Genomic DNA, 13248 nt, shown 5'->3' on the forward strand with positions numbered 1-13248 from the left:
AGGCGCCCGCCACCTCGCCCGGCTAGTTTTTTGTATTTTTTAGTAGAGACGGGGTTTCACCGTGTCAGCCAGGATGGTCTCGATCTCCTGACCTCGTGATCCGCCCACCTCGGCCTCCCAAAGTGCTGGGATTACAGGCTTGAGCCACCGCGCCCGGCCTGTAAAATTTTTATAATCAATATAAAAATAGCCAAGAAATAGGCTGAGTGTGGTGGCTCACGCCTGTAATCCCAGCATTTTGGGAGGCTGAGGCAGGTGGATCATGAGGTCAGGAGTTCAAGACCAGCCTGGCCAACAAGGTGAAACCCCGTCTCTACTAAAAACAGAAAAATTAGCTGGGCATGATGGTGGGCACCTGTAATTCCAGCTACTTGGAAGGCTGAGGCAGGAGAATTGCTTGAACCTGGGAGGCGGAGGTTGCAGTAAACCCAGATTGTGCCACTGCACTCCAGCCTGGGTGACAGAGCAAGACACTGTCCCCCCAATGCAAAAAAAAAAAAAAAAAATCAAGAAATAGACATTAAAACAATTGAGCTAAAAAAGGAATGAAAGTGATGATATTTTTTCCACATGTTTCAGCAGCTTGTTTTGCATGTGTCCTGCTCTGGGGGCCCTGCTAGAAGATCTAGAACTTGTGCTCTCTGGAGTGACAGTGACTGGGAAGTCCTTGGGTGGGAAGTGATTGACATTCTGTTGTCAACCATTCCAGGCCCTTTGTACAGAGACCTTTGGACATCCTGGTAGCTGAAAATGTTGGATCACAAGGACCTCCGTGATGCTAAATCCAAAGTACTTTTCAGTTCTCATTTTATTTTGACTTCTCAGTAGCATTTGACATGACCCCCCGCCCTTTTGAAATGTTTCCTTTCCTGAGGGTAGCCATGACACAGAGACACAGTACAGATCTGGCTGTCTACATGCTGGGGTGCCCCATGGTTTGACCATAGGCCCTCTTCTATGTTGTCCTCTCTCCCTCAGTCACCTGATCTGTAGGCCAAAGGGCCACTGCATTTTTCCTCCAGCCCTGACCTCGACTTGGAACTAATGCCATTGGCTAGCAGTCTCTCCTCGGATATCTCACACGCCCCTCAAACTCGCCATGTCCTACACTGCATGCTTGGGCTCTTCACATCCCCCCACAGCACAATCAAAATCTAGTCCTTTCTGGTGATCTCTTTTTCTTGGTTGCTCAGCCAGTTAGTTCCCAGGCCAGAAAGCAGGGTGTTACCTCCGCGATCCTGCTGTCACTTACCCTAGCATCCTAACCATGATGTTGATATTGCCTTTGAATTGCACCTTACATCTGCCTTCTTCTCTTGTATCCCACAAACTATTCCCTTTATCGTTGCCATAGTCATCTTTTTGAATTGCCGACCCGCTCGTGTCCACCCCTTGCTTAAGATCCTTCCACGTTCGCTCTGCACCTCTGGCCAGGTTAAGGGGGCCTTTGCCTCCCATGTCCTCAGTAGTCTGACCCCTGCTGATCTTTCCAGCCTCAGCTCACAACCTGCTTCCCCCGCCCTTCATTCCCTCCAGCCAGGTTGTCCTAAACCCTGTGGTTTTTTCCCTGCCCTGGGCCTTTGCAGATGCCTTTTCTGTTGGCTGGCTCCAGGCCTTCACCTGTTTCCCACCCCCTAGCTCTTCTCATAATGAGGATCGGCTGGGGCTTCTTGCACAGGGCCCCTCCTGGCTTTCCAGACAAGGTTGGGGCTTTCATTTCATGCTCTCACAACACCAGAGACTTCTTTGCATTTTTTTTTTCTTTCTTTCTTGAGATAGGGTTTCACTTTGTCATTCAGGCTAGAGTGCAGTGGTGCAACTGCAGCTCAGTGAAGCCTTCTCCTAGGCTCAAACGATCCTCCTGCCTAGCTTCCCGAGTAGCTGGGACTACAGGTGCATGCCCCCACGCTTGGCTAATTTTTTGTATTTCTCCTAGAGATGGGGTTTTGCCATATTGCCCAGGCTGGTCTTGACCTCCTGAGCTCAAGAAATCTGCCTGCCTCCTTTGGCCTCCCAAAGTGCTGAGATTACAGGTTTGAGCCACCGCGCCCAGCCCTTTGCACTCACTTTCTTTCTCTCTTTTCTTTTTTTGAGACAGAGTTTTGCTCTGTTGCCCAGGCTGGAGTGTAGTGGTGCCATCTTGGCTCACTGTAACCTCCACCTCCAAGGTGGTGAGGCATGATTCTTGTGCCTCGGCCTTCTGAGTAGCTGGGGACTACAGGCATGTGCCACCACACCCAGCTAATTTTTGTATTTTTAGTAGAGACGGGGTTTCGCCATGTTGGCCAGGCTGGTCTCAAACCCGTCACCTCCAGTGATCTGCCCACCTCGGCCTCCCAAAGTGTTGGTATTACAGGCATGAGCCACTGCCCCTGGGCCCTTTGCACTTTCTATGGCTGTAAATTTTCAGTATTATATGATTTTTGCTCACACGAGACGCTGAACTCAAAACAGGCTTTTGCTGCTTCCTGCTGTCCCACTGCAACTACAGCAGCGGGTACAGAGCAGGACGCAGTGAAGAATTGCTGAAGGCTGGTGGCGGCTGCTGCCAGTGGACGTCTCAGACGTTCTACCCTTGCCTACTGGTACACACTGTTGTCCATTCCTCTCATCAGGTTCAGATGCCTTCACCTCAGGGGACCCTTCAGTTGTAGCAGCACCACTTCTCCCTCCTCAGGGCCTCCCGAGAAACGGCAGAGATTTGGGTCAAAGGGTAGGCAGGTGGTTGTCAGAGTGGAGGAGTTGGTTTTGTCTTCTTACTTGAGCCCTTTTGAGTTGCCGGTTTTGGTCTGCAGACCCTGCTCTTCTGAACATTTACTCCACTAAATGGTCTTCTCCAAGCCTCACTGTCTCAGGAGACTCCCTGCCCTACAGCCTTCTCCAGAGGAGGCGGTTTCCTCAGTCACTTCCCAAGTACCTCAGGGCCACTAGTGGGGTTGGTGCCTTCTTGCTCCTTCCTCATTCCTGCCTGCCATGTCTCCTGTGTTGAAAACCCAGTTTTGTGAGGCTCACACCCGTGGCTCTAGCCCTTGACTCCTCCTGACGGCTCTCATCCCTTGGTGAAGATTTCAGTCCATGGCTCAGCCTCTGAGTTTGTTTTGGTTCCTGCTGTCATTCTCTGGGCTCTGTATCTTGACCTCCTCATCCACTAACAACCTTTTCCTCTCATTCCTCTTCCATCATCCACTCACGGATGTGCTCCAGACCTAATTGCCAGAAATTGTGCCCTCTCTGACATGAAGAGAAAAAGGAAGGCCTGAAACAGACCTCTTGGCTGTGGAAGGCAAACCTGGAGAAACTCAGTAGGCTGCCCAGCAGTGGTGAGCACCCACCCAAGGCTTGGCCCCATAACTGTAAGATGAAGCTGGTCCTGCCAATGATGACATGCCAGTTTCAACAACCCGTCTGCTGACCTCCCAGTACACTTTGGCACCCCCGTAGCCATGGCTCTGTGACCACCACTGAGACCTCTGGTCCAGACACGGCTGACTCCTGGCTTTCCTTCAGTCCTCCGTCCCACGTTCACCTTGCCCGGCTGAAGAGCTACACTCTGCCATCATGAGCCTTGCCTTCCACACATTCTCACTCACTCTCTCCACTGGCCTTCTGCTGGACTCATCTCACAAAACCCCACCCCTGCCAAACCCGGCCACCCACTTGCCTTCTCTGTGCTGCACCCAAGCAGCTGAACATTGTTAGAGGAAAAATCCATCATTGGCAGGACCAGCTTCATCTTACAGTTATGGGGCCAAGCCTCGGGTGGGCGCTCACCACTGCTGGGCAGCCTCTGAGTTTCTCCAGGTTTGCCTTCCAGAGCTGAGAGGTCTGTTTCAGGCCTTCCTTTTTCTTTTCAAACCTCCCTGTTCCTGCCCTGAACAGGCAGTATCACCTCACTCCCCAGCTGCTGCTTCTCTCCTGTCTTTGCCTGTAAGCCCTCTGCATTTGTACCCGTGTCTTCCACTGACTGTGAAGGGCTGTCCTTCCCTGGGCTGCATGTGTTGAACTCTCCACTTGTCTGCTTTTGGGCCTGACTTCTTGACCTGTCCCTTCACCCCTTGTGCCTTCCTCTCCCCTTTTTCATTGGCTGTTTCTTCTCAACCGCTCTGCCATCCAGGTGAGTCCCAGTCACCCCACAGAATCATGAGAAATAATAAAGTGGTCACTTGCCTCGTGCTTTTCTTGGCCCCACCCTGTCCCTGCTTCCTTTCCCACAAGATTTCTGGAGGCGGTATCTCCTGTCTCTGCTTTCTTACTTCCCCGTCTCCTTTTTCGGAAGACAAGTTTGAAAGCATGGGAAAGTATAGTAAGCACCTTTATTCTCACTGTGCAGAATTAGTCATTTATTTTGTCATATTGCTTGATTTCAGTCTTTTTTATATGAACTTATTTTTAACTTCTTATTTCATATCAATTTTAGACTTACAGAAAAAAATTTCAAGAATACTACAGAGAGGCTGGTCATAGTGGCTCACGCCATAATGCCAGCAGTTTGGGAGGCCGAGGCAGGTTCATCACAAGGTCAGGAGATCGAGACCATCCTGGCTAACACGGTGAAACTCCATCTCTACTAAAAATACAAAAAAAAGTAGCTGGGCGTGGTGGTGGGCACCTGTAGTCCCAACTACTTGGGAGGCTGAGGCAGGAGAATGGCGTGAACCCAGGAGGCAGAGCTTGCAGTGAGCCGAGATCGTGCCACTGCACTCCAGCCTGGGTGACAGTGCGAGACTCTGACTCAAAAAAGAAAAAAAAAAATAGTACAGAGATTTCCCATGCACCGCTCACTCAGCTTCCCTAATGTGAACATCTCACATAACCACAGTGCAATGGTCAAAACCAGGACATTAACTTTGATGCACTAATAATAACTAAACGCCTGTAATCCCAGCACTTTGGGAGGCCAAGGTGGGCTGATCACTTGAGGTCAGGAGTTTGAGACCAGCTTGGCCAACAGGGTGAAACCCTGTTTTTACTAAAAATACAAAAATAAGCTGGGCTTGGTAGCGAATGCCTATAGTCCCAGCTACTTGGGAGGCTGAGGCAGGAGAATAGCATGAACCTGGGAGGCGGAGGCTGCAGTGAGCTGAGATCTCGCCACTGCACTCCAGCCTGGGCAACTGGCGACAGAGTGAAACTCCATTGCCAAAAATAATAATAATAATAACTATAATAACAACTAAACTATGAACTGAATTGAATTTCAGAAGTTTTCTGTGCATATTTTCTTTTGTTCTGTCTCAAGATTGAGTTAGATCTCAACATTGCATTGGCTATTTCTCTTTAGTCTTTTTCAGCCTGTAACAATTCTTTTGTTATTTTTAATGTTTATACCTGTGAAGAGTAGTGATCTGTTATTTTGGAAATGTCTCCTCAATTTCAGGTTGTCTAGTGTTTTCTCCCAATTGAGGTTATGAGTTTTTGGCTGAAATACCACAGAAATGCTGTTATGTCTTCTCAAGAGGTTCATAACATCAATACTCTTCTTCCTGGGTTTTAAATAAAGGAAACTTCATAGATAAAGTCGGTTTAAACCTCTTGTTCCATTCTCAACCACTTCTCTCTCCTGCTTCTGCTCATTCTTCACATGCTCCAATCTGACACCTATCCCCCCATCACTCTGAAACTGTTCTTGTTTTTGTCACCAACAGGTTCCATATTGCCAAATCTAATGGCCACTTAGCAGCATTATTAGGGAATGCCACTCTCCTTCCTGGCAGTGGTGCCTGCCTCACCTCATCTTCCGGCCTGGGCCCTCTTCTTGCTGCCTGAACTTAAACCAGTTTTTCAAGTTGTGGCTTGTGAACCTCTAGTGGGGCATGAAATGTTAGCATGTTGATTGCTTTTTCAAATGAAATAGAGTGGACAATATTAATAAGCATTGCCCAGTTGTGAGAGGGAGTATTGCTGTGGATAATGTTTGTTTTGGGAGTGTATGCGAGGGTGCCCTGTAGAAAGCTTTCTTTTCTTTTTTTTGAGATTGAGTCTCGCTCTCTTGCCCAGGCTGGAGGGCAGTGGTGTGATTTTGCTCACTGCAAGCTCCACCACCTTGGTTCACACCATTCTCCTGCTCAGCCTCCCGAGTAGCTGGGACTATAGGTGCCCGCCACCACGCTCGACTCATTTTTTGTATTTTTAGTAGAGAGGGGGTTTCATTGTGTTAGCCAGGATGGTCTCCATCTCCTGACCTCGTGATCCACCTGCCTTGGCCTCCCAAAGTGCTGGGATTACAGGCGTGAGCCACCGCATCCGGCCAGAAAGCTTTCTTACTATTTAGACAGTCACAGTAAGAAAGGGCATTTTAAGGCCTGTGCTGGTTCCTCTTCTGTCCCCAGGGGATCGAACCCCAGTTTGTGAGCTGTAAACATCATCAACGTGTTGAGGACTTGTGAATTGGTATCTTTGGCCCAGTCCTTTCTGTGAGCCCCAGTCCACCCAGCAATTCATGCTGTTCTCTTCCTTTTCCTCAATTGCCCTGTTCCAGTGAGACAGGCCTCTCAGTTCCTTGAAGGCGTCACACTTGTTCCTCCCTCATGGCCCTGTGCTCCTGTGGGGCTGCTGTGGCTTCTCACACCTCAGATCTCAGGTCAGTTCAGTGTGGCCTCCTTAGAAATACCCACTCCACCACACGAGTCACCCTTGTTTCCCTCATGACAGTGAGCCCCGTCCATAGCTGTGTGTACTTGCTTACTGTCCATTTCTCTCTCTCTCTCTCTCTCTCTATCCCTCCCTCCCTCATGTAAGCCCCGTTGTGGGCAGGGGCCTTATGTGTCTTGTTCTTCGTTGGTTACCTGGCGCTTAGCACAGTGCCAGGACAGAGTAGACATGTAAGTGTGTTTTGGGCCAGTGTATTAATGAGTATTTCTGAAGCCCAAGTAAATTGTTCCAAGTTGAGATATGTGAAAAAATAGGACCAGTTCTCCCTCCACTGTCACTAGCTGTGGCTAAACCAGTGCATGGTGCAGGAGAGAACCCAGCCATGTCTGTCCAACCCCACTTTTTACCATGCTTACTTTCAGGAGCAATCAGGAGGTGCCTGGAGACTTAGTGATGACAAGAAGACCATCAGCAGTTGGTGCACTTATTCTAGGATTCTCTGCCCTCCTTAACCTGTTGTGTTTTTTTTTTTTTTTTTTTTTTTTTTGCTTGTGCCTTGGTGTTCTCTTTCTTTTTTTTCTTTTTTTTTTTTTTTTGAGACAGTCTTGCTCTGTCGCCCAGGCTGGAGTACAGTGGTGTGATCTCGGCTCACTGCAACCTCTGCCTCCCAGGTTCAAGCGATTCTCCTGCCTCAGCCTCTTGAGTAGCTGGGATTATAGGCGCCCGCCACCATGCCCAGCTAATTTTTGTACTTTTTTTGGTAGAGATAGGGTTTCACCATGTTGGCCAGGCTGATCTCAAACTTCTGACCTCAGGTGATCTGTCCGCCTCGGCCTCCCGAAGTGCTGGGATTACAGGCGTGAGCCATGGTGCCCAGCTTCATTTTCTTCCTCTCTAAATCCTTCTCTCCATGCACCATCTCCCCCTTTCTCCCACTGTGAATAAATATTGAACTGCAGTATTACATAAGAATAAGGGTGTTTTTGTTTACAATGTTTAGGACAGTGCTAAAGAGAATTGGAAAGTTCTTACATTTCTTTCCCTCTTCTCTATGTCCTTTCTGGGTTGACTCAGCTCTGGAGAGGATTCTGGCTAGTGCTGGTGACATGTGTTGACAATGCCACACGTAAATAAAGTCACCTCCAAGAATCCTTCCCAGTGGACGTGATGTGCAAAATGCTGAACTTCTGAGTCCAGCACCCCCTTGTCCTGCTATGCCCAGCCCCTGGTTACTTTTGTGTTTTACACAGCATGAGGGTGGGGGTGGGGACCACAGTCTCCAGAGCACCAGGACCGTGCTGCCCCCTGGGGAGCAGGGGAACACAATGTCTAAGCAGAGACTTAGAGGAGGCTTTGCAGACCTTGCTTAAATGCCCCAGAAAGTTTATGTGATGTTGGGCTTGGAGTAAGATGGGGACTGCACCTCTGGACAACTCTACCATAGGACTGAAAAGTGCTTGGAAACCTTTTGACAAGTAAACAAGGATACTAGATCTTTGTTGTCGTTCTCTAAGGTTTTAAGAAATAAAACCGGCCGGGCTCGGTGGCTCAAGCCTGTAATCCCAGCACTTTGGGAGGCCGAGACGGGCGGATCACGAGGTCAGGAGATCGAGACCATCCTGGCTACACGGTGAAACCCCGTCTCTACTAAAAAAAATACAAAAAACTAGCCGGGCGAGGTGGCGGGCGCCTGTAGTCCCAGCTACTCGGGAGGCTGAGGCAGGAGAATGGCATAAATCCGGGAGGTGGAGCTTGTAGTGAGCTGAGATCCGGCCACCGCACTCCAGCCTGGGCGACAGAGCGAGACTCCGTCTCAAAAAAAAAAAAAAAAAAAAAAAAAAACCTGTCTGATATCAAATCCCACCCTAAAATTCATTAGCTTGATAGATTGATGTTGTCAGTCTATTGTCATATACACAAAACCACAAATTAGGAAGATTGAGCCTCACAAGATGACAGGTCATAATTGTGAGGATTATACAAATGATAGTTGTAGATGATAATTGTGGAGGATTACCGACAAATCCATTTGCTCCCACAAAATATAAAAGTGACCAAAATACTTTTTGCTTTAATGTGGTCTGGTATCCTTTGGAAGTGGCTTTTCTTTTTTGTTTTCTTCTTACTAACTCTAGTACTGTATCATTTCCTAATAAGTTTGTCCTCTTGGTTTCTCAGTTTTTGGTAACGTGAATGTGTTTAGAGAATGTTTCTCTGGGATCATTTTCCTCTACAGCACATTTCTTCACAGGGGGTGAATTAGAATCATCTGAAACGTTTTTCAAAACAGCTCTGCTGGTGCCTCTCTTTTAATACTTGGGGTAGGACCTAGGAATCTCTTTGCAAAAGTTCTTTTTTTTTTTTTTTTTAAAGAGACTTTGGTGGTGATGGGGCATCTCACTGTGTTGCCCAGATTGGTCTCTTAACTCCTGGCCTCAAGTGATCCTCCCACCTCAGCCTCCCAAAGTGTTGGGATTACAGGCGTGAGCCACCACCTAGCCTGTAAAAGCTCTTTAAGAGATTCAGGTGGACCTCTGGGTAAGAATGACTCCTTCGCTCCAACAGATAGAAACCCTTATGCTGTAATGTGCTGTTTAAGGGGGAAAGACCAAGGACTGAATTTGCTTTGAGATCAAAGCATGGATTTTGAAGGCAAAATGATGATAGATCCCACATTAATTATTAGGACAAAGATAGAACAGACAGCATCATAGAGATTTCAGCAAGACAAACATTCAGTAACAGGAAAAGGTCAGGTATGCCAGCTGAAGTCTGGGATGCTCCATGCTCGGCTGCTCTTTGGACTAGAAAGCCATAGACCCTGGACCTAAATCAGTAATTTTCAAGCTTGTTGGACCCATGAGCCCAATTTAGTAGGCAGAAGGTCCTTTGGATCCTTTGCTTTAACTAGGTGCACTCAACCAAAAGCAAATCAACCCTTACCAGAATGGATGGTGTTGTGGCCTTTGGTGAGATGCCAAGAGTGAGACTCCTATATAGGTTGCGAAATAAATAGAAGCAATAAAAGCACTGATGGATATTTTTCTATTTTTGGAACTAGTGACCTAACTTAAACTCACATTTTAAATCTTATCAATATAGCGTAGTGCTTGCAAGCATGAATCCTGCAAATGATAAGATGTGTGACTTTGGAACCTCTATTTCTTCATATTTAAAATGGGGATGGTGATAACAGTAGTGTCCACATGAAAGAATACTCGTGAGGACTAGATGAAACACTCCTGTGAGAGTGCCTCTGATTCCTGGCGCAGAGCAAACACTCAGTAAACACCTGACTTGTTGCCATCTGTTTTAGGGGGCCGAGGCCATGGTTCTGGAGAGCGTTATGTTTGCCATTCTCGCAGAGAGGTCACTTGGGCCAAAACTCTATGGCATCTTTCCCCAAGGCCGACTGGAACAGTTCATCCCGGTAAGATTTGTTCATAAAGGCTCAGTTGACATAAGCCACAGACAGAAGATGGCTTCTTTGTCTCATTGCTGCAAGAACCTGCAATGCTGGTTCTTGAACTGTTAACCTCACCTATGTCCTTAAACTGTATCAGAAATCATGGAAAGCAACATTTATTTTGTACTCATATCAGAACCTCTTTCTTTCCTGTAAAGGTATATTCATCCAAATTTGAAAAATATATGAAACTTACCATTTCATTGTCCCCTGAGGCTGTGTACCCTGAGACTTTGCCCTTTTTCACCTTGTTCCTCTCAACTTCTGGGGCCCTGCTTTATAGAATTTGCTGCTAGAACACGTTGGCCTTGACTGTACCCTGCTCAGTCTCTGGCTGTAGCCCTGTGAGGGGGCCATGCCTGTTCTTTCCCATCACCCTTCCTTGGTTTGTTTTGTGCATTCCCACTGAGTCTCCCTACCTCCCATCTTCCTGTCCCCATATGCTGGTCAAATTCTTAGATTTCAAGGCCTTGCTCCAAGACCTTGCAGTCTTATTTCTAAGCAGTCATGATTATTTTCCCTTTCTTATTGTCCCAAGGCAGTTTTAGTGTTGCTGTAACATTTACCAGTATACCATGTCTTAGAGTTACATGTACATATCTAAAGCATAGTTTCTGTCCCTCTACCCACCCACCCCAGACTCCATGCCCTGCACAATTCTTCATGCCCAGGGGTTCTCATGAACCCTAAGTGTTGAAGTATGGCTCTGAGCCCTGGCAGTACTTCTTTGGTTGGCAATGCTGGTCTTTGTCAGCCTGCACTCCCTTCCTAGATAGACCAGATATTCCCCATTTTAATTGAGCATAAGCTCCTTGAGGACTAGAGTCATAAGCCACTAACTTTTCCTGCCCTGCTGCATGAGATGTCTTATCCATGAGAGGCCTGGGCATGTCCAGGGCTCTCCTGTACATCTTTGCAGATGGAGCCTAGCAGTAGGATGCCTGGCAGAGGGGTGCTCTGCTGTGTCTGGCTGGGGACCAGGGGCAGGGGTTTCTTTGTCTAATCCCACAGCCCAGAAACAGGGAGGCTAGTTGTGCTCTGTCTCCCCAGAAGAGATATCCTCTTCTAGTTGACAGTGGTGCTGTCCATCTGTGCTAGCGTTGTGCTAGTTGCCAGTGCTGAGGATGTGTTTAGATGAGTGGATGGTGCCTTCATTGCACCAGCTTTTACCTTTAGTTTGCTCCCTGGCACCTGGCTATGTTTTAGTAGAGACAGGGTTTCTCCATGTTGGCCAGGCTGGTCTTGAACTCCCGACCTCAGGTGATCCGCCCACCTTGGCCTCCCAAAGTGCTGGAATTACAGGCGTGAGCCACTGCACCTGGCCGAGATAATAAGTTTTTGAAAGAATTTTGGAAATAATAAAACCTCATATGGTTATAAGTGGCAATATAGGTGAATCTTACAAATACAATGTCGAATGATAAAACCAAACTGCAGGAGACTGTAAGTAGTATCATACCATTCTGTAAAGCCTGATACATTTTAAAAATTGTTTAAGAATGTATGCACATGTAATAAAAGTTCTCTTTTTGGACAAGGTAAGGGAATTGTGTTAACACAATTCAGAATAATAAAAGTATCTTGGGGACAAAAAGGGCAGGCATGAGGACACATAGATTATAGTATCTGTGGAATCGATTTTGTTCTAGTTCTTAAGTTCTATCTATGCTCTTGTATATATTGTTTATTACATATTTAATTTTTTTTTTGAGATGGGAGTCTCACTGTCTTGCCCAGGCTGGAGTGCAGTGGCATGATCATAGCTCACTACAGCCTCGAACTCCTGGACTCAAGTGATCTTTCTGCCTTAGCCTTTCAGGTAGCTGGGAGTGCAGGTGCACACCAGCACACCCAACTTATTAAAAAAATTTTTTTGTAGAGATGGGTCTTGCTATGTTACCCAGGCTGGTCTTGAATTCCTGGCTTCAAGCTCTTTTCCTGCCTCAGCCTCCTAAGTCACCAGGATTACAGGTGTGAACCACTGCACCCAGCCATAGTGAAACTTTTATTTATTTATTTATTTATTTATTTATGAGGCGGAGTCTCGCTCTGTCGCCCAGGCTGGAGTGCAGTGGCCGGATCTCGGCTCACTGCAAGCTCTGCCTCCCGGGTTTACACCATTCTCCTGCCTCAGCCTCCTGAGTAGCTGGGACTGCAGGCGCCCACCACCTCGCCCGGCTAGTTTTTTGTATTTTTTAGTAGAGACGGGGTTTCACCGTGTTGGCCAGGATGGTCTCGATCTCCTGACCTCGTGATCCACCCGTCTTGGCCTCCCAAAGTGCTGGGATTATAAGCTTGAGCCACCGTGCCCGGCCGAAAATTTTTTTAAAATTCTATTATATACTAGGTTTGAACCATATGATGCTGCTGGTGTTTAACTGTTTTTGACCAACAAGAATGGCAGTTTCATTTGATTCAACCTAATACCATATGTTATTTCTAGATTTGCTTTTTTTTTTTTTTAAGATAGGGTCTCACTCTGTTGCCCAGTATAGTGAAGTATAAGCAGCTTGATCTCAGCTCACTGCAGCCTCAACCTCCCAGGCTCAAGCAATCCTCTCACCTCAGCCTCCCGAGTAGCTGGGACTACAGGCATGTGCCACCATGTTTGACTAATTTTGTTTATTTTTTTGTAGAGATGGGGTCTCCCTGTGTTGCCCAGGCTGGTCTCAAATTCCTGGGCTCAAGCAATCCTCCCGCCTTGGCCTCCCAAAGTGCTGGGATTACAGGCATGAGCCACCACGCCTGGCTTAGGTTTACTCTTCACTGCTTGGGATCAGGTGATTTAGTTTCATGATTCCTGTAGCCATCTTTCAAAGGGCATGTGAGAATAGCGGGGCCACTAGGGATGGTAGGTAGTCTGTTTCTCTCTGTGCTGGGGAAGGAATTTGGAATACTGAGATTTGTTCATATCTGAGCATGTTAGCTTTAGATTTTCCTTGTTGCCAAATTAATGGCAGTTTTGAAAGCTGAGTGAGCTACCTTAATAAGTCCTGCGTGTCCTGCTGCTGGAAGTGGAGTCCCTGTTCTTATCGCAGCATGGTAATTTGTTGACAGTGCTGGGGTGACAGTGCTTTCTGGAGGGAGTTGAATAGAAGGTTGAGCCCAATGCTTACAGTGAGCTCTTAGCTCTCAGTAGCAGACGTCTGCCACTTGCTGAGCTGCACCCTGGGCTGGGTGCTGTCCCAGAG

General features: G+C 47.4%; 1 protein-coding gene across 10 annotated transcripts in view; it reads left to right on the top strand.

The window, feature by feature from the left end:
• CHKA (choline kinase alpha) overlaps nt 1-13248 on the top strand; it is a 72932-nt gene that overhangs the window by 41038 nt on the left and 18646 nt on the right. For 5 of the 10 annotated variants that reach the window (XR_012422974.1, XR_012422975.1, XM_045372259.3 and 2 more), the window contains one exon: nt 9908-10021. The exons of 2 other annotated variants lie outside the window; for them this stretch is intronic. Coding sequence is in view for 3 of the 8 variants with exons in the window: in XM_045372259.3 (XP_045228194.1) it covers nt 9908-10021 (114 nt within the window). In the remaining 5 variants the exon portion in view is untranslated. Of the gene's footprint in view, nt 1-9907; nt 10022-12693; nt 12838-13248 lie in introns of all 10 variants that reach the window. 3 more of the 10 variants (XR_012422976.1, XR_012422977.1, XR_012422978.1) reach the window with 1 other exon arrangement.

Source organism: Macaca fascicularis, chromosome 14 (assembly GCF_037993035.2).
Source record: "Macaca fascicularis isolate 582-1 chromosome 14, T2T-MFA8v1.1".
Lineage (NCBI taxonomy): Eukaryota > Metazoa > Chordata > Mammalia > Primates > Cercopithecidae > Macaca > Macaca fascicularis.